Source organism: Falco biarmicus, chromosome 3, assembly GCF_023638135.1.
Source record: "Falco biarmicus isolate bFalBia1 chromosome 3, bFalBia1.pri, whole genome shotgun sequence".
Classification (NCBI taxonomy): Eukaryota; Metazoa; Chordata; class Aves; order Falconiformes; family Falconidae; genus Falco; species Falco biarmicus.
Genome location: NC_079290.1, coordinates 92,769,653 through 92,788,814, shown reverse-complemented (window position 1 = coordinate 92,788,814; position 19,162 = coordinate 92,769,653). Strand labels below are relative to the sequence as shown.

Here is a 19,162-nt window from a genome sequence, read left to right as displayed (position 1 = left end):
GGCATCTGTTAACTCTTAGAGAGACTTGTAGAGTTCAGATAAATGAGAGCCTCACACACTTTGTGGCTAGTGCAGAAGAAATGACAGGGTTCAGTATGTATATAATCAGTCAAGTGCTCTCTGTGTGTTTGGACTGCAGATCTATGAAAAAGGAAGGCTTTAGCCCCGCCAAACTGAATTCCCTGTATGGGGAATTCATGTAAGGTCAGCAGGTTTACACCCCAAAGCTGTGCATCTGTAATCATTAAGCACATATATAGGAAGCTGTCCAAGCAGATGTATCACTCTCCTTCCTACGCTGTCTGCCTTTTAGTTTTGGTATTACTAAAAGCTTTTTTATAGTTTTTTATCATGTCAGATGTTACAAGTTGTCTGTGCCAGTTTCCAAGTCAGAGTGTGGGTTTGCATGGCTGGTGCCTTTCCAAGAGCTGGAAGGAGGAATATACCAGGGCTGGAAATTCCTGGTGAAAGCAAGAAGCTGTAAAACCTCCCACTGGGTGATCTGTGACAGTGCAACAGCCTGATGGCATTGTCCAACTTCTCTTGCTGAAGCATAAAAAGGCTGTTTGGAGCTGCAGATGCTTTGCCTGATTACTAATGAAAGAAAATCCTAACTGCTTGGCTGGTTTTCCTCACGGGATGAATGCTCAGTGTTGTTGGTGAGGTGGATTTTTTTTTTCTTTTTTTTTTTTTTTCTTCTCCTGGTCTGAATATCTTGATTTGTTTGAAAGTATCCCTCTTCCTGGTAAACTGCTAGTTTCAATAGTAAAAGCTTATTTGGGAAAGGGTCTGAGGTTGAGGGCAGATTTGAGAGAGAGCAGTTGGGTGCTGAATCCCGGGTGGGTCAGCGATGAGGTGTTTGCCTGCAAGGTGGGAGCCGCAGTCGGGCCGTCTCTGCTCTGTCTGTGTCAGTATTTATGCAGCCTGGATCCGGACCAGCCGGAGAAGCGGAGACACCCCACGGTAGCTGGCACCAGGGTGGCTGGCTCTCTTTTCTCTGATGTGGGCTACAGCGCGGCGACAGTGTTTCTAACATCATAGGTGGGTGTCTGAGCTGTAGGGCTGTTGGCAGCATTATTTTTTTTTAGGCCAGATGAAACCACTTCTTTTTGAAAGGTTTGAACTTGTTTTCAGATGTGGGATGAGAACATATTTGTGGAGGGGCGAAGGAGATCCACCCAGGCTTGCTCACACCCAGTAGTTAGGAAGATGAAGGGTGCTGGTCTGCAGTTCAGGTCAGTAATGTCAAGCACAACCCAGCTAATACACGGTCTGTGGACCCATGCAGATGAGTTAATTTGTGTCTACGGCCTTTCAGAGAATTTCCATGCAAAGCTACCCGACTCTAGTGTACACCGGTCAAAGCAGGCTACACGGCTGCCTGCCTTACACGCCTGCTGGTACGCTCTGCTCTGCTGTCAGAAGAGGGAGCAAGCTGTAGCAGGGTGAGGGACAAAACCAGGTAAAAAGAGGGGCTGTCAAGCAATAGAAAGGCTCATGCAACCAGGCTACTTTTGTGGGACAACTGTCAAGTAAACCTGGTTGCTCTGGAGACAATCTGTTTTATTTAGAGCTGTAATTGGAGGAGAGCTGACCGTTTCGAAGTCACACTTTTCTCTGGAAAGTTTGTACGGGATCGTATCTCATTGGTAACAAACACCAAGGACTGATGGAGACTGAAACTGTTTGTGGATGTTGTCTCCACACTGTGCATGTTTCATGTTTCTTTCTATATGTTTGCCTTTTGAACAGGGAGATGGAGACGTGCTTAGTTTAACACAATTTTAGTATATTGGTTTCTCACACTGCTTTGCAGATTTGTAGTTTTGATGGTTTTGATTTATTGAGTCTTTTTCTGCTCCAGGTTTTTGTTGTTTTGGTGGTTGTGGTTTTTTACCAGTGGAGCTTGTGAAATTCAATAATCTCTTCAGTATTTCATTCTCATGTGCATATCCTGCTACCCAGAAAAGATGCACAAATGTAGAGGCGAAACGATGACTGGGTTAGAAAAAATAGGTTACAAAGATCAGAAATAGAAGGGCTGCCAGAGGGAGGCAAGATTGTAGGGTATACTTCTCATATTCCCTGTACGAGCATATAACCTGCACTGTATTTCCCTGGGTCTGCTAGAGGAGGGGGAAGTTACAGATGCCCTGCTGGTTACACATACAAAATATGGTATTACAGTTAAAGATCCCTGTACTGAGCAACTCAAAATTAGAAGCATTGTAATCCCTTCTGCAGCACTGTGATAATTCAGTGATTATTAAAAAAAAAAAGAAATCCAAGAAGTCGTTTTGCACTTGAAGGACATGATACTGAGAAATCTTCCTTGGGCCGCTCACTGGGGCTTACACGCAGAGAAACACAAGACAGCCCTCAAAGGGTTTTGTTTAGCTTATGTTTAGTTTTTCCCTCTTATCTGTGGATTGTGGGTTTTGGTTTTCCTGGGGTTTCTTATGCTTTTTATTGACAGGAAAAAGGATGAATCATACTTTTTGGCAGCAGAAAACTGGCTGTTTGATTATCACTGCTGGGAATGCTGTGTAGTGACCTGTGGGTGAGGGCGTAGGTGGTTCTACTTCTGCTCGTCTTGCAGCTCCTAAATGTGATCATAAACAGCTGAGTTTGTGTCAGGCTTACAACTCTGCTTGTAACTACACCCACCTCAGTTTGGGGTTTGGGCTTTATCATCTGTGTGGGTTAAAAGACATTTCTGGGAGGCATGATATTTGAGGTTGTCCCACATCTTCTTGAGTGAATGCTGAAGTGTGTCTACATGTGAAAGTATGCTTTTGTCTATGCTCATGATCTGTTTACTTTGTTTCTAGGGCTTATCACAATAAAAGAAGCCCATGATATAGAAGCCAGACTTAATGAAGTGGAAAAGCTTCTGAAGACTATTATAAACATGCCCTGGAAGGTGAGTAAGCCAAGTTCCACATTTAGCCCAGCTTGACTCCTCCTTCATGATGACATGCCCTTTCACGCAGATTAGAAAGTGATGGGCTTTGCCACACTCTAAAAGAGGCAGCAATTTATTGAGTATCTTGGAGGAGAGCTGAGCGCCAGAACTGTGTAACGACATCTCCAAGCTTTTGTTTGTAATAAGTCTTTCTGTCATACTATGAAGGTATAGAAAGGGAGAAGAGGGACAAAGCAAACTATCGGTAAAAAATGGATGTCTGTTTCTTCTTCTCTTTTTCAGTATTCAAGATCTGAAGTTGTCCTCACGTTCTTTGAGAGATCTCCTTTGGACCAAGTTCTAAAAAATGACAATGTCCATAAAATTCAGCCAAGCTTTCAAAGTCCAGTAAGAATATCAGGTAAGAGTTGTTTAGCTTCCTACAGTTGACACAAGAATTACAGAAGGAAAATTACTTTATTTGCTCTTACCCATGTTCTTTCTCCATGAGCAATTCAAAAGATAGTTCCCAATAGTCTGCTTTATGATATAGAACTTATAATTAGCCTTGACATACTATGCAACATGCATTCATGCAATAAAGTGGCAGGTGAAATTGAAGGCTGATAAATGCAAAGAAGTGGATGTGAGGAAAATGCAGTCCTCGCTATTGTCATGTATGGTAGTGCTGTTCCTCTTAGGAAGGAGATTTTGAGGCTATTGATACAGTTCTGTGAAAATGTAAGCTCAGTGCCAAGCAGTGAGCAAAACCAGCAGTAAGAATATTAGATATTATTAGGAAAGGAGGGGAGAACATATGAGAGGAGCACAACCACACCTTGAATACAGCGTGTGCGATTCTAGTCTCTCCACGTCAGAAAGGTTGTAATAGAATTTAAAAGCATACAATAAAGGACAAGGGTTCAAATTGTTAAACAGCTTCTGTAAGAAAAAGGTTAAATAAAGAAGGACACTTCAGCTTTGGAAAGAGATGACAGAGTGGGGATATGATGGAAGTCTACAAAGCTGTGAACAGAAAGAGGTCGATAACCCTGTGCTTCTCATGAAACAAGTACTATAGGCTATCCAATAACATTGACAGACAACAGGCTTTAAACAAACAAAAGAAAGGTTATAATGCTGTTTTGTTTCCATTTGAAGCACAGTTAAGGAGTGGAACTCATAGACATAGGATATGGTGGAACTGAAAGCATAAATGATTTCAAAAAGGAATTAGACAAGCAAGTGGAGGAAAAGTACATTGAGACGTCACAGGTGGAGACATGGGAAGTTTCTAAACCACAAATTGCTAGTGGGTAAAAGGGAAAACAGTATTACTCTATCCTTGTCCATTCTTTTAGCCTTTCCACTTTTCATCTGCTACTGACTGTTGAGAAGAGGTTTGTGAACTTTTGGTGTGCCTGGGTTTGTATTTCTATACTGAAACGTTTTGTTTCAGCCTAATGGCAACTGCTGGTTTTGTGTCACCAGAAGAGTTTATTTCAGAGAGTGAAATAAAGTGAAATACTACATAGTCCTCCAAGATGCATGAAGTGTTTAGCATGACACAAGTATCAATTTTCTTAGGTACTAACAGTATATTGGTAAATGGCCAGTCAGCATGTCAACATGCTAAATGTGTAAACAGTGTGTCTTAAGGATTGATCTTATGCACAGGGTGGACTTTTTGTAATCGATTCTGAGCTCTGGTTTTAAGTGAACTATTCTTTATATATATTCTTTATATTATAATATATATTATATATAATTATAATTACATATAATTATAATATAATATATTATACATTTATATATATTATATATAAAGAATATATAATAGTCTTTATATTAAATGGTAAATGGTTAATGACCCCACCAATAGCTCTTTAGAAGTGTACTGTGTCATACAGAGCTTCAGGGAGAGGTGTGGTCCTGCCAGCCCATCTGAGCTGGTGCCTTCTTGTAGGAGCTCCTGTGCGCAGGCTGCTGTGCAGCACAGGGGTTGTGAAGAGGAGCCCCCAGGGCCATCCTGCAAAGTGTGGTGACACAGGTCTGGCTTTCTGGGAGTGAGAGACAGGAACCAACATGTGTGTCTCCCACCCCATGGTTAGGGAGGGTTGGATGATGTCTTGAATCCATGTGGAAACCCCAAGTAAAATTCCTCGTGTGTTTTCCTGACGTTAGTCATCTTCCAAAGGCTGAATGTGGTTATTCACTTCGCTCCTTGCGCTTTGCCAGGACGTGTTCTCAGCGCTGACCCTTGAGAGCATATGCACTGGCTTTGTCTGAAATATATTGCTGCTCTGTGAGATCAGAGCTGCAAAGTGAGTCCTAGCACCTGCCCCTTACGAAATGAAGGATCCCCAAAATATGTGCTGTAAAAATGTTTCAGAGGGTGGCTGCTGCCAGCGATACCTCATTCTTTTTGCAAACAGGCAAATATCAATAATAAATGTATTTGGAATTGCATTGATTAGAAACCGCAGCATTGCTCTGACTTGGGGCTTTCTGCTGTTTGGAAGGGTTTTGGATGATTTTTGTGAGGGTCTGGACTCCCTTAGGGCACATGTACTGTGTGTGTGCATGACTGAGTATGTCACATGGTGGATACAACAGAGAGAAGATGGTCAAGACAAACCTAAATTCAGAGGGAGAGTGCCTGGCTGATGGACAGAGGCTAGCAGCTAGCCAGCCTGTATGTAGAGGAGCTGTGGAAACCATGTTAGCTGAATAATGTCATCTTTCGGTTTAATTCTAAATTAATTATGGTAAAGATGAGTCAGACCTAATTAATTGAGGAAGATTTTACTACCTGTGCAGCTATCCAAAAGCATCTTATGGTAATTAGTTTTATCATTGAAGCGATTGTTGCAAAGATTTGGAGAACATAGGTGGAAATTTGATGATAATTGGTATTTGCCTGGTTTGAATGTTGCATACTGGAAATGTTTCCAGTGCCGGGCAGCGTTGTCAGTAGATGGCAGTAAATGTTAACGTCTAAATCCGTTCGCACAGCAATGAAATGGTGTAACTCTTAGGTCATGTCAAGGACACTAGGAAAACAGCGGCATTCCTGTTAGTGATAGTGCAGCTTTCTACGTGGCTTGCAGACTTAGAAAAACTGGCAAAAATGTTTTCTGTTCTCTGGAAAAACAAACTGTCCCCCACGTGGTCCTTTCAGAGTGGTGGGTGATGGGGAAGAGAGAAAGGGCTGCCCTCTTAGATGAAAGTTGAATATTAATTTATGGTGTAATAAATCTTATTCTGCAACACGATGCTGGTTCAAGATGAATCATAAGTGAAGTGTGATTCTGCTGGGATTCAGTGTTTTTACCACCCCCAAACGTATTCTGCTAAAGTTAGCTGCAGTAAAATACAGACTGAAAGTCAAAGATGACTTAAGAAAAATATGGAGGTGAGTTCTGGCGTTTACCTTACTGTAGGAACATGTAAAGGTACACTTTAAAAAATTACCTCCATTCTTTGTCCTGTCTCATTTCCTGCTCATTACTTGAACTGTATGTGTAGCTGGAAAGTGTTTGTTTGAGGGTTCACTCTAGGTATGTTTTGTACCTGCCGTATTTTCTGTCACAGACTAATTTCCTTTTGTTTGTACTGATAATGCCAGGCTGCAACACAGGGTTCTCGTGCCCTGAGGCAGATCATGAGTCATCCCACTTAAGTCAGTGATGATTTATACAGAGATGTGTGCTCACTTGGTGGTGGCCCTAGCTTCATCTGAGATTGTGTGACCAAAAGGAATCCTTGCGGCTTGCCTAGTTTGCCTTTCCAGGTAGCACAGATGTGGATTAACTTCTCATTCACATCAAATAATGTTCTTTAATTATAAGCTCTCCCCATGGCAGTAAGTCAGTGGAATTAGGTGTAAATTTTAGCTATTTTGGATTGGAGGCTTCTTCCTCAGTGAAAAACAATGAAGCAGAGTTGAAGGCAGCGTAGAAGATGGTAGTGCTTAAACTAGACTTAAAGCTAGTGATTGAATTAACTTGGAAGGTCACTTTTTGTTTCCTTTTTCCTGGCTTTTTGTTTTTTCTTTAACTGGCTTAAGCCTTGGACTGTCTAGGAAAAATACAGTTATGGTTTGGTAGTGGTAGGTTGCAATATATGGATTGGCTGCCGTCCTGCTAAGGGTGACGGGAGTTTTGCCATTGGCAACAACAGGACTGAAACTGGGCCTTGCTTGAAGTACTCTGTGTCATGAATTGATTATGTGAATAAAACTGCTTAAGCACTGGCAGTTTGCAGATGTAAGAAGCTAGGAAACCAACTCTTCATTCCTGCTTTCATGTAGACATTCTCAGCGTCACACACGCATCTCGGTTCATAACCATGTCAATTGCAGATGATATGCGGTTGTTTTCCAGCTTTCTTGGGGTTTTTAATCTTGTTTTCTTTCTTTCCTGACAGAAATCATGCGATCAAATGGATTTTGTTTAGCCAATACTGAAACAATAGTCATTGACCACAGTATACCCAATGGAAAAGAGAAGCACCTGGACGTAGATTCAGCAGAACACTTGTAAGTGGGGTTTGTGCATGAGTAATGCTGTCAGCTTTGGATAAACCGCAGCTTTCCCACCTCCTGTAGCAAAATGTTGTCCTCTGTCTAGGAGCAAAACTGGTACAGCTGTCCTTCTGAATGGGTGAAGGTTACTGGGCCTGATTGCTAACGCTTCAAAGCTCTTTCTATTAAAATGGATCAAGTGGCTGTCAGTGAGAATCATTGACCCCAGGGAGCTCAGTCCTCTGTGTATGAAAAGAAGCTGTGGCTGTCATAGGGGTCCTGCCAGGTGAGAGTAGAAGAGTTTTTTTTTTCTTTCTCTCATGACTGTGATGAGAGCTGGCTTAAATCCAAATTTGGAAACTCAAACATCCTTACAAATAGAATATCCTACTACAAAGGATGTGCTTGCTTTGGGGAGCAAAACATCATCCTTGGAGGAGGGGAACACACCCCTGAATGTAATGGAAGGGAGCTCAGCAGCTGCCCAGGTGCTGCGGGATGCTGGGGCTGGGTGAAACGTGTATTGCTTTAGAGGAGAGGGAAGTTAGGCTAGTCTTACCTGTAAATTCTGCCTCCTAATATATGTAGGTATTCTGGGGTCAGAGACCTGTAACCAACCAGGAGGGCTTTCATGTAGGTCTTAAGTCAGTGACTGTATTGACAGATGGGTATTGATGGAAATCTGCCCCTGCCATAGCAAGTGATTGATATTTCAATGGGCTTCAGGTAGTGAAGCATTTAAAAATTTGTCAGAGAAACATTGACCTACTTTTTCATTAGGGCAGTCAAAATGATGGAAACAGAATACTAAAAGCCTTATGGAGGCTTTATCTTTGAATGCAGCACTCTGTCTTGCCACATTTGGAATGTGGTCATTGCCCATGTGGAAAGGCTTAGAGCTTGACAAGATTTTGTCAGGGTCTGGAGTGTGTCAGTGGCTGCAGTGTAATTTCTCAGAGTCTTTCTATTAACTTATCACTTTGTGCTTTGAACCTTGACCTTGCTAACAACATTTAAGCTTATAAGCTTATATTAATGAGGCTGAAGCGACACACTGGAGGTAATTCTGTAAGGCCAATGTCTGGAAATTAAAGCTGTCGTAGTTCATAGCGGGTCACTCTTCAATACTGAGAGTGACAAACAATAGGAGAAAATGACCAAATAAAACGTTTTACTGCCTTATTTTGATTATTTTTAAAAAAATTATTTTTTTAAAAAATCTAGTTTTAAATTTAAAAATATTCTGTGGCCCAAGCAAAACTTACTGGTCTGGGATCAGAAACTGCCATCATCTAACTGTCATCCCATTGAAGTCAGAATTAAGTCTGGAATTAAGGCCAGAAAATACTAATATGATAAAAACTATATGGTAGGCATGGTTTCCCAGAAACTGTGGTGAAATAAATAAATCTAGGATAACATCTTGGCTTTGTGCATTTGTATTTTATCTTCCCTGAAGGAAGTTAAATCAAGAGTCAAGAAGTTAATAAATTCAAAATGTCTGTTCTACATGGTGCCCTAAATTTGCCCGTCCTGTAGCTGTATTTTATAGCCGAGAGGTAATAGCTAGGAGATAACGGCACTTGTGTAGCACAGATGTTTTTTTTAAAATGGAACTTTTTTTAAAGGCAGAAGTTTTCTATAATGTTGCTTTAAATGTACGTTAGTCGCCCAGAAAGGAAGCTTTAAAATCTTTCAAAATCCTATGCAGTTCCTTTTTGGTCTCTGTAAAACTGGATATATAGGATTGGTGTCTTTCATTCTGAAATCAGAGTTAATTCCCTGTGGACTTGCATATCCTCAGATGGGAACTTTTTCCTTTCAGCACATGAGTCAGACATTTTGAAAAGCAAACCTGTATTTTTTGGAGAGAAGCACTTGAAGCTTCAGCAAGTAGCATTCATTCCCTGAGGTCCTGCTGCAGTGGTTAGCTTTTGCAGCCTGCAGCGTTACCTACCCAGTGATCCATTAGCTGAAAAGTCTCATATTTGTTGCAAAAGAAACAATAGCATTTTTGCAAGTTGGAATCGCTTACTCTGTGGTTTGAAGTAGATGCTTTCTGCTTCCTTAATTTTCTTTCTAATTTTATTTGGCAGTGCACAGTACTGTTGCAAAATGTGGTGAACCCCATGTGCTCAGTATCCATGTGGCATAAATAGTCCTTTTATGCATGGTTCTCAGAGTACTCTGCAGTTCTTTTGAAGGGATGGGTGGTAAATAAATACATTTGAACTTACTGCTTTGGGTTTGCTACAGAGGTGCTTTGCCCTGCCAGGACTGTTTGCGCTTCTGTCTTTTAGGCCAGCAGGAGAGGCTGTGGCATTGGACATGCTGCCTTTCTAGCAAATTCACTCCAGTAGTAGATGTGCATTTTCAGGACGGTGCTACCATTGCCACAAGCATGTTGCTGTCCATGGGAGAGACTTTCATGGGTGGGAATGCAAAAGCAGCATAGAGATGGTAAAACCAGATACAGAATTTTTCCAGGAAAAAAGAAATCCTACTCTTGACAGGAAAAGAAAATGCTTCCCCTGTGCTTTTATGTCTTAAATGGGAGATCTTTTCAGGTACTGCGTGTACACAGGGTGATGAGAGGAGCTGGGCTGTTGTCTCACACCATGTTTACACTGGTGTTACTCTTGTGAGTTACCGAGAAGTGTCATAGAATCACAGAATCATTTAGGTTGGAAAAGATCCTTAAGATCATCGAGTTCAACCTAACGTCGAGTAAACCTAACACTGCCAAGTCCACCACTGAACTATGTCCTTAAGCGCCAAATCTACACGTCTTTTAAATAACCTCCAGGGATGGTGACTCCACCACCTCCCTGGACAGCCTGTTCGAGTGCTTGACAACCCTTTTGGTGAAGAAATTTTCTGTCATTTCCAATCTAAACCTCCCGTGGCACAAGTTGAGGCCATTTCCTCTTGACTTGTCGCTTGTTACCTGCAAAAAGAGACTGACACCCCCATGCCTACAGCCTCCTTTCAGGCAGCTGTAGAGAGAATAAAGTCTACCCTCAGCCTCCTTTTCTCCAGACTAAACACCCCCAGTTCCCTCAGCTTCCCCTCCCAGGACTTGTGCTCCAGACCCTTCCCCAGCTCCGTTGCCCGTCTCTGGACACGCTCCAGCACCTCAGTGTCTTTGTTGCACTGAGGGGCCCAAATCTGAACACAGTGTTCAAGAAGCAGCCTCACCAGGGCCCAGCACAGGGGACAATCACTGCCCTAGTCCTGCTGGCCACACCGTTTGGATACAAGCCAGGATGCTGCTGGCCTCCTTGGCCACCTGGGCACACTCCGGCTCATGCCCAGCCGCCTGTCAGCCAGCACCCCCAGGCCCTTTCCCACCAGGCGGCTTTCAGCCACTCTGCCCCCAGCCCGCAGCGCTGCGTGGGGCTGGTGTGACCCACGTGCAGGACCCAGCACTGAGCCTGGTTGAACCTCACACCACTGGCCTCGGCCCATCGGTCCAGCCTGTCCAGATCCCCCTGCAGAGCCTCCTGCCCTCCAGCAGATCAGCACTCCCCCCCAGCTTGGTGTCATCTGCAAACTGACTGCGGGTGCACTTGATCCCCTGGACCAGACTGTCAATAAAGATATTAAACAGAGCTGGCCCTGGCACTGAGCCCTGGGAACACCACCTGTGACCGGCTGCCAGCTGGAGGTAACTCTGTTCACCACAGCTCTTTGGGCCCAGCCATCCAGACAGTTTTTTGCCTAGCAAAGAGTACGCTGGCCAGGCTGTTAGCTTCTGTGTACCTTGTTTCCCTCTTCTGCCTAGCAAATGTGAGCAGCAACTCTAATGTATTAACAGAGGTTAAAATGGTGAAGGAGGTTGTCTTGCAGCACAAGAAGTAGGCCCTTGTGAAGGACGGAGTGTCTGTCAAGGTACTTTGAGGACAAAATAGCAAGAGCAGCAGTTTGGGCATTTAGGAATCTGCATGTCCATAGTAGTTTACAGAGATTATTTTGGGAAGAAGACCTGTTGGTAAGAACACAAAAGCATTTGGACCATTGGGTGTCCCCTACAGCTGCTAGCTGCAGTAAACAGTCCTCGTTTATTAGGTTTGGTTTGGTACGAGCTCTCTAGGGCAATGCTTTGCAGACTGTGTCTGTGCTTCCTTTTTGGCATCAAGGAAAGTTTTCTGCATAACCACAGCATGTGAATGCCACTGCTTTGTACCCGAGGTACACGCTGCTTGTAGTACCCTGTCAGTGAGGCTGAAGAACCGCAAAATCTATTGGGCGTTCCAGTTGTAATAATCTAGTTTTATACAATTGACAATAGAAGAAGAGCAGAATACTTTTCTTGACTCCTCTTCTGCTTTCTTCATTCTGTCAGCCCTACTGATATTTCATAGTTGTTTCTAGATCACTAGCAGTCCATAAGACAGCACAATGTGGTCTGTGAAATGTTTGCAAGATTCAAAGTCAGCTCCCTTCTGCACATGTTCCCACACATGCAGGCAAGCAAACAGCCTGGAGGCAGTAGAGGAATGAGGGTAATAATCATTCAAAGTTCAGTCTCGTTTCTGTTTTGTAAGTAAAGAGCATAGCAACAGCATTGCAGGGGAAAATCCATGAGTTTCTACTCAAAAAATGTTCTGGTCCTCATAGTTAAAAAAGAGATGAGAAGGACAAGGTAATAAGTAGTATGGAAATGACAGAGCTATATCCGTACATTGCAGAGTGCATACACCATGCTATCCGATAACCTGTGATGCTTCTAAAGCAGGTTTTGGGGAAAGATGGGAGTGGGAGATACATGTTTGTTTATCCTCCCACTCTTCTTCAGGTCCTCTGAAATACCTGGCTCTTAGGGCTCTCTAGAGTGAGGTTAGAGGAGTGTCTGCTATTGCCTCACTTAACTAAAGGAGTCTTAACTAGTTCATGTGTAGGTGAGATGTAGTTTCAAACCAAATTATTTTAAAGCATCATTCGTTTATCTGCTATGCAGAGAGCTGAAGGATGCCAGCCTGGAAAGGTAATAGAGACACATCCTGTTGTCAGAGCTAGGTTAGGATTTCTTTTTCCATCCTGTGCAATTTTTCAGTTTCTATTTCATTTTTTTTCTCACTCTATCAGAATGAATGCAAGTTCTTTCAAAATATTAAAAAGAGAGTGACAAAAAGAAACTTGACAGTTCTTCAGGTCCTTTGCTTGAATTGAGATGAGATTTAATCCTTGACCTGCAGTGACTGTCTTTAACTGCTAGGCTGTCTGGGAAGAACTAAAATGTTTTCTTACTGCAGAAATTCAAGCCTCCTAGGAACAGGAACGTGTGTAACTGAAAGTGTGGGTTTTAACACATTGATGCCTTCTGGTTGAGCATAGGCATGAGACGCTGGGTAATCCTTGCAAAAGTTCAGGTTACAATGGAGAGTTTAGGAAGTGGGAAGGAAAGTACTGAAGCAAGTGAAACTAAACTTGGGAATCTCTTTGTATTTTGATATTCTGTTTCTCAAAACCCAAATCTTGTGCCATGGGGAGGACAGTGTGGCTCTGGAGGAAGGACATTATAGTCGTTATTTCCTATTTGTGTTAGACATTTGGCCTCATACAAAAGCCAAACCCAGAGAAGGTACCTGGGAAGTGAAAGAGTGAGAGTCCAAGTTCAGATGGGAAATAAAGGCAGTTTCCCTTCCGCCTTTTGGGGGGAACTGAGGCACTTTGTGTTGCTGCCACATGCTGTGAGAACAAAGTGTAAGGATGTGGACCTCAGCTGCATGATTCACTCTTCGAGAGCTCACTTACTGCTTCATTCCTTCCTCATGATTAGCTTTGAAAGTCAGGGGTAACAAGGTGATTTGCTTGCATGTGCCATGGTTCTCACTGGCCTATGATTTATTCACATACACGTGGGTGTGGGCAGGAGGAGGTGTGGATGGGACTAGCTCTGAGTATTTTCTGTGAAGATTTTCCTGTACCATAGTGAAAGCTCTTCTAGACTTAGAAAAATCTCATTGTAGAGGTATCCAAAATTGCCTGACAGGAAAGGCTATGTCCCAGGAAATCATTCATTCGTTAGTAGGAGGGGAGTCCTGGGGCCTGAAAACAAACTAATAATGCTTTTGGTCTGGCTCATGTTAAATGCAATGTGGTAACCAAGTGTCGTGAGATATGAAGTTCAGTTGTTACAATGACAAGTGCTGTGAAGGGTCAGTGTCACACTAGAGAGGAGTCATAGAAGTCCCTTTTACTGAAGACAGATATCCAAAGAGAAGAGAACTTGCTTTCCTGTTATGCTGTGCAGCTGTGTTTTAGAATAGTTTTAAAAGGGAATAGCCATCCTGTTTTACTGAAAGCAAAATCATCAGCCCATTCATTTCCATAGGTTATAAAGAAACAGGCTTTCTGTTTCTTTAAGGACATGGAGAGTAATGGTTTCCATTTACTTCTCAACTCTCTCTAGGAAGTATTAAATCTTGGTTTATGAAAGTGGCAGTGGATGCCATTGCTGATGTCTCCAGTACGTTATCCTAGCATAATGATACGTAGGCTGATGTCAGAGAAACTATAGCTTCACGATGTGTAGTTGATCTGCTTGGACCTTCCTTGATAACTTCTAGTATGAATTCAGATTTCACGCTGCCAAAAGAGGGAGTGAGATATTGAAGCTTTCGAAAAAGAGTTGGGTCTCTAAATCTTTGTATTGCAAACTGAGCTTCATAAAGCTGAAGCTGCAAACCAGCATTAGAAATACTTCTACTACAACACTGCTGTGGTGTGAAGCAAGCCCACATATTACATTCACTCAGAACTTTTAACTTGCAGTGCCAGCGGAAACATTCCTGCCTGCAGCCCTTTTTCCAAGTAGTCCCCTCACAAATGTCTTCTCTCAAAATTTCCAGGTGTCAGTCTTCAGATACCCTAGCCTTCTCCCTCAGTGCTTTCCTTCCAATTTCTTTGACTTTGATTTTCTGAACGAACATTAATGACTTAATGCCTTTTGGTGGTTTTTCTATTTATTTCTCCTTAGGTTCGAAAGTGTTAGTGACTTTACCTCAGAACTAGAAGACAGTGATGATCCAACAGCTTATGTCACCAATTTGACATACTACCACTTGGTCCCATTTGAGACTGATATTCTGGACTGAGGCTGCTCAGTGATGCAGTCAGCCAGCATCCAGCCGACCTCTTCATCCATAGGCTCTGCTATCTCCAGCATTGCATCTCTGTGAATAAGGCTGCGCGGGCAGGACCAAAAGCCAGAGGAGTTGCAGCAAGTACGCCACAAAGCTGGTTTTGTAGTCTGGCCCTCCACTGTGTGTTACGGAGACATCTTGTAAGGAGGTAACTGCTTCGCTGCTGACAACAAACTCGTTTTCTGTGAAAGCAAGCTAGCAGAGGCCTCTTGGGGCTCAAGGAAATCTCTACTATGTGAGAATTGTCGGTCAGACACAGCCATCAGAAACTTGTGCTGTAGTATGCTGTCACCCATGCTGCTTGGCTTGCAGTGCAAGTTGGGGCTTCCTTTTTTAGGATACCACCAGAAACTTCCCCAGATGGCGTGACCACACTTTTTATGCTATGTAAGCAAGAAGGCGAGCAAACCAGCTGAATTTTGTCAGTTCCCTGTGTGGTTGCTTAATGGAGGTCTTGTGGGTCACTTTTTGCTCAGCTACCGGGTGACTGGTGCCTTACACGAGATGTCAGAAATACCATTGAGTGCCTCCAGGAAACAGAACACATGAGCTGACCACTTCTTTTAATCATGGGGTTTTATATAATCACTGAAGAGGTGACTACTCTTTCCTGGAATAGTAAAGCAGACAGCAGCTGGCATTGCAATGGACTGTGCATGATGTTTGGGTACCCATGTGATTTCAGAGATCTGGAAAGCTGATGGGAAGGCTGAGCTGCCCTGCTAAGAAGGGTCAAGGCTATGGCAGGAACTTGGATATGATTTTTTTTTCATGTGGACCAGCGAATGTGAATGGTGCTTACAGTTGTTTACATCAGAGAGATAATTCCCTATGCATATTTCTCCCTGGAGGATGGGAAGGAAGACAATGAGATTTATGTTGTATTTGGACTGAAAAAGAATGATAAGCTACAGTGTCTACAGTGGCAGGAAAAACGCTCTGTCCGCTGCCGGCCTGGCTCAAGGAGTCTGTCTAGCTTTCCAATATCTGCCTGCAGGGCCAGGTGCAGGCCTCATTGTCGTGTAATGTCATGGATTTCAGTGGCAGTAGGACAGTAGGAGCAAGAGTGAGATTGGACCCTGCAACCTCTTGACTACTGAGTAGTACAGTGTTAAAATCTCCTCGGGGTCTGTGTTTTGCAGAGCACTCTGAAATCTCAGCTCTCACTGTGAGTGCTTAACACTTGCCAACCTGACCTTTCATTGAGCTTTTTTCAATCTGTTTGCAAACATGAATTTGAACAGATCGAAATGGGAAGAAATGCATTTTGGACTTGTTTCTTGGTAAAGGGGCTTACTTGGTCCCCAAAAAGTTGATACAACTCACTTCTGCAGACTTTTCATTTCTCTCTATAGAATAACATTCAAATAGAATTTGCTAATGTAAATAATAAATTATTGAGAATCCTAATTCTTTTACACAGTATGTTTTTAAAATATATTTTAATGAAATAAAATATAACTCACCTTCAGTACACTTCTGCAGCTTAAAACAATGGCTTCCTTTTTTTTTCTTTTTCTTTTTTTTCTTTCTTTTTGTTTTATTTTTTTTGTTTGAGGATGCTTTTGCAGGTACGCCAAATCCTCTTTCTCTAGTAATTTTGGAAATGCGCTGGGTTTTGGCAGTTCTTTCTGTGCTCCATGTGTTGCCCATACTGCAGATATGTGAAACTTCTGCCTAACTGTTGATCTTGTGTCTAGCTGTATGTGGTTTAATGCCACTAAGATTAGTGGAGGAATTCTGCATTTTCAAGACCATGAGTGAAATCAAATGTGTCAGGTTTGTTGTTTTTTTTTAAGACAAACCAGGTTCTCGTATGTTAAATTTCTGGAGTAGAAAGGGGTATTTTCACTCATGCAAAGGTTTCTGAGCAGCCTCTTGAATTAGAATTGGGAAGGTTGGTTGGTTGGTTGTTTTACTCTCATTAGTTTTAACTCTTTGCTTTCAAAGTTAACCATTATGGGGTAGAAATAACATCTAGGAAACATGTGCATTGGACTGGGAATTGGTATATTTGATTTCAATTCCTGGCCTTGCTGTCAGCCTACCATGTTGCTTTGGGTAATTCTGCTTCATCTCCCTATCCCTGAGTTTTCCCTGAGTAATAGTTTGAAAACCACCAAGTGTCATTGGCTTTTGATGCAATACTGTCCCCGATTCCTTTGAATTTTCCTATGAATTTTTAACCACATGATAACTACTTATCTTTTTTAAAGCATTTTAAAATATATGGATTAAAAAATAGAGAAGTATTGCTAATATTTTAAATGTACAACCACATTCCTCATATGAAAACCAACTAAGCTGCACACACAGTAAAGTCATCAGGGAGTCTAATGCAAAGGAACTAATCTACAAACAGAATTTGTACCCATTTCACTTGGATTTTTCAAAAGCCATTTTGATCAAGTATTTTCCAGACATGATGTCATGTGATTTTTTTTTTCTCTTAGGTGAAATATTTTTATTTGATAAATCAAAGGAATGCAAATGGCCATGTGTATTACTTTGTCCACAGAATCAATTAAAAAACCCTTTGGTTAAATTGCTGCAACTTTCGCATGTGGATCAGGTCTCTACAACTGAGAGAGGTTTAGAGTATGAATTCTGCATATGGTTGATTCAAATGTACCTTACTGTTGACCAAAAAAAAATATATCTTTGCACACAATTGAGAAAGGAACACAGAGAATTTTCTTTTTTTTTTTTCTTTTCAACCAGCTCTAATTATAGACTAGTAACATCCTGCAAGAAGGTAGTCTAAACTCATTGCCAGATATCATTCCATTAAGTTTTGTTTTGTGATGTAGCATAATGCTCAACTTCTCCAACTGTGCTTCAGTTTCCGTTCTGTTTGGTGGCATGTCATGGCACTATCATAAAGAGAGCATCGCTTACAATAGCACATGGGTTAGTGTAGTAATTCTGAACACTTTGAGTGCAGAAGGGATGTTGGATCCAGAGTCTAGGCCTGCAGTGTAGCAGTTTAAACATAGGTAGTCACGAAAAATCTGCAGTCAGAAGAGAATGTTTTGCTGTCAAGGCAGACTAAGGCCTTGGTGTAAAGCTTATGGTTCAAAATGTGGTTGGTTAAGCCAGTGCTCCTCAAGCAATATAATGTGATAAAGGGCTAATAGGTAGGAGGTAAAAATGTATGCACAACTACAAATGCATGTGAGTTGTGAATAGTGTACTAAGATGTAACCCTATTACTCATTAAAGATAAAATAGCCCTAAGTTTACGTGTTAGTGATGAGAAAGTGGACCTGGTCCTCCCAGAGAATTTGTTGGGATGCAGAGAGCCTGTATGAGCAGTTCTCACTCTGCTGAGAAAAGGAAGTCTCCAGCTGAAGTGTTGACTCTTGCCATGCCCTGGTGTCATCTCTCTCCTATTCTGGGCCAGTGGTTCTCCAGCTCACACTTTATAATTACTCTGTGGGGCTGGCCTGGCACACAGTCCACCCACAATGCCAGAGGGCACAAGACCCGTGCAAGCAGAGTGTGCTTTCTGCTGTGTCTCGCCAGCCCTTCACGTGGGGCTTGAGCCACTCTTTTTGGCTTCCTGGTAATGTCCTCAGCATCACACAGGAATGAAAGGAGTATTTGTGTCAGCTGAAGCATCAGGTGGTCAGAAGCAAATAAAGGATGGCAAAGTGGAACCACAGGTGCTCAGTCTGTGGGTCAAATGTGTTCCTTCTCTTGGAGTGACCATCTTCCAAAACAGTCGTGCAGATGTCTGTTGGGGAGTGGGACGGCTGGATGCATTTTTTCTTTCCACTGAGCCCTTTGGGGGAATTTTTAAACCAGAGGATTTGTGTCACACCAGAGCCTCTCACAGAAGAAAGTTTATTTATCAATAAATAAGCCAGTACCTAAAAACGAATCTTAGCTACCTCCTTGTCTCTCACCTTGCTGAGTGGAAAAAACCATGCCTATCTTCTTGCTTGCTGCTTCTCTGTTGAGAGGATTAAAACAAAGGTCTGGAAAACAGGGATTTGTCCTGAAATCTCTCTGTTTTGGGGATTTGCCTGAATTTTTGTCCGTGGTCGGTTGTCGCTGGCTGCTGGCACGCCCTTGTGGATCCTGTGTGTTGGAAAGAGCATGTGTCTACAGAGATCCTCGGCTGGGGAGATGGGCACAGACTGATGCCCAGGCAGGGGCCAGGGGTTGTGGAGCACAGGCAGGCTCTGCCCTCCTTTGTGTCATGGTAGCTGGTGGGGAAGTGGCCATTTCCATCTGCTGGTCCTGCTGAAAAGGAGTAAGAGGGTGGGTTCATGCAGGGCTTGTAGCCATGGATGTGGGCAGTTAATGCATGTCTGCCTGTATGGGGATGCTCTGCCCATTCACGTGGTTGTATGTAGGCAATCCTCTTGATGTACCGAGGGCAAAAGCTGTGGGTGAAGCACAGCCCTGGTGCTGCTGCACAGCCACTGTCACATTAACGTCTCAACAAGTGGGCTGAGCGCGCAGGGCTCCCCCGCCTCGGCCTGCTGGGGCCATGGCAGCAGCCACAGCGGCCCTGGGCCTGCCCTTGGCCCAGCGCCATGTGTGTGAGAAGGGTCTCTGCGGGCACTGCCAGCAAAA

At 42.8% G+C, this 19,162-nt stretch overlaps 1 protein-coding gene across 2 annotated transcripts in view; it reads left to right on the top strand.

The window, feature by feature from the left end:
• The window catches only part of PXDC1 (PX domain containing 1), a 32,364-nt gene extending 13,903 nt beyond the window's left edge, over nt 1–18,461 (top strand). For both annotated transcript variants that reach the window (XM_056332676.1, XM_056332675.1), the window contains exons 2-5: nt 2,832–2,923; nt 3,209–3,326; nt 7,334–7,445; nt 14,413–18,461. In XM_056332676.1, the coding sequence (XP_056188651.1) occupies nt 2,832–2,923; nt 3,209–3,326; nt 7,334–7,445; nt 14,413–14,530 (440 nt within the window). In that variant the 3' untranslated portion in view covers nt 14,531–18,461. The remainder of the gene's footprint in view (nt 1–2,831; nt 2,924–3,208; nt 3,327–7,333; nt 7,446–14,412) is intronic.
• The last annotated feature ends 701 nt before the right edge of the window (nt 18,462–19,162 follow it).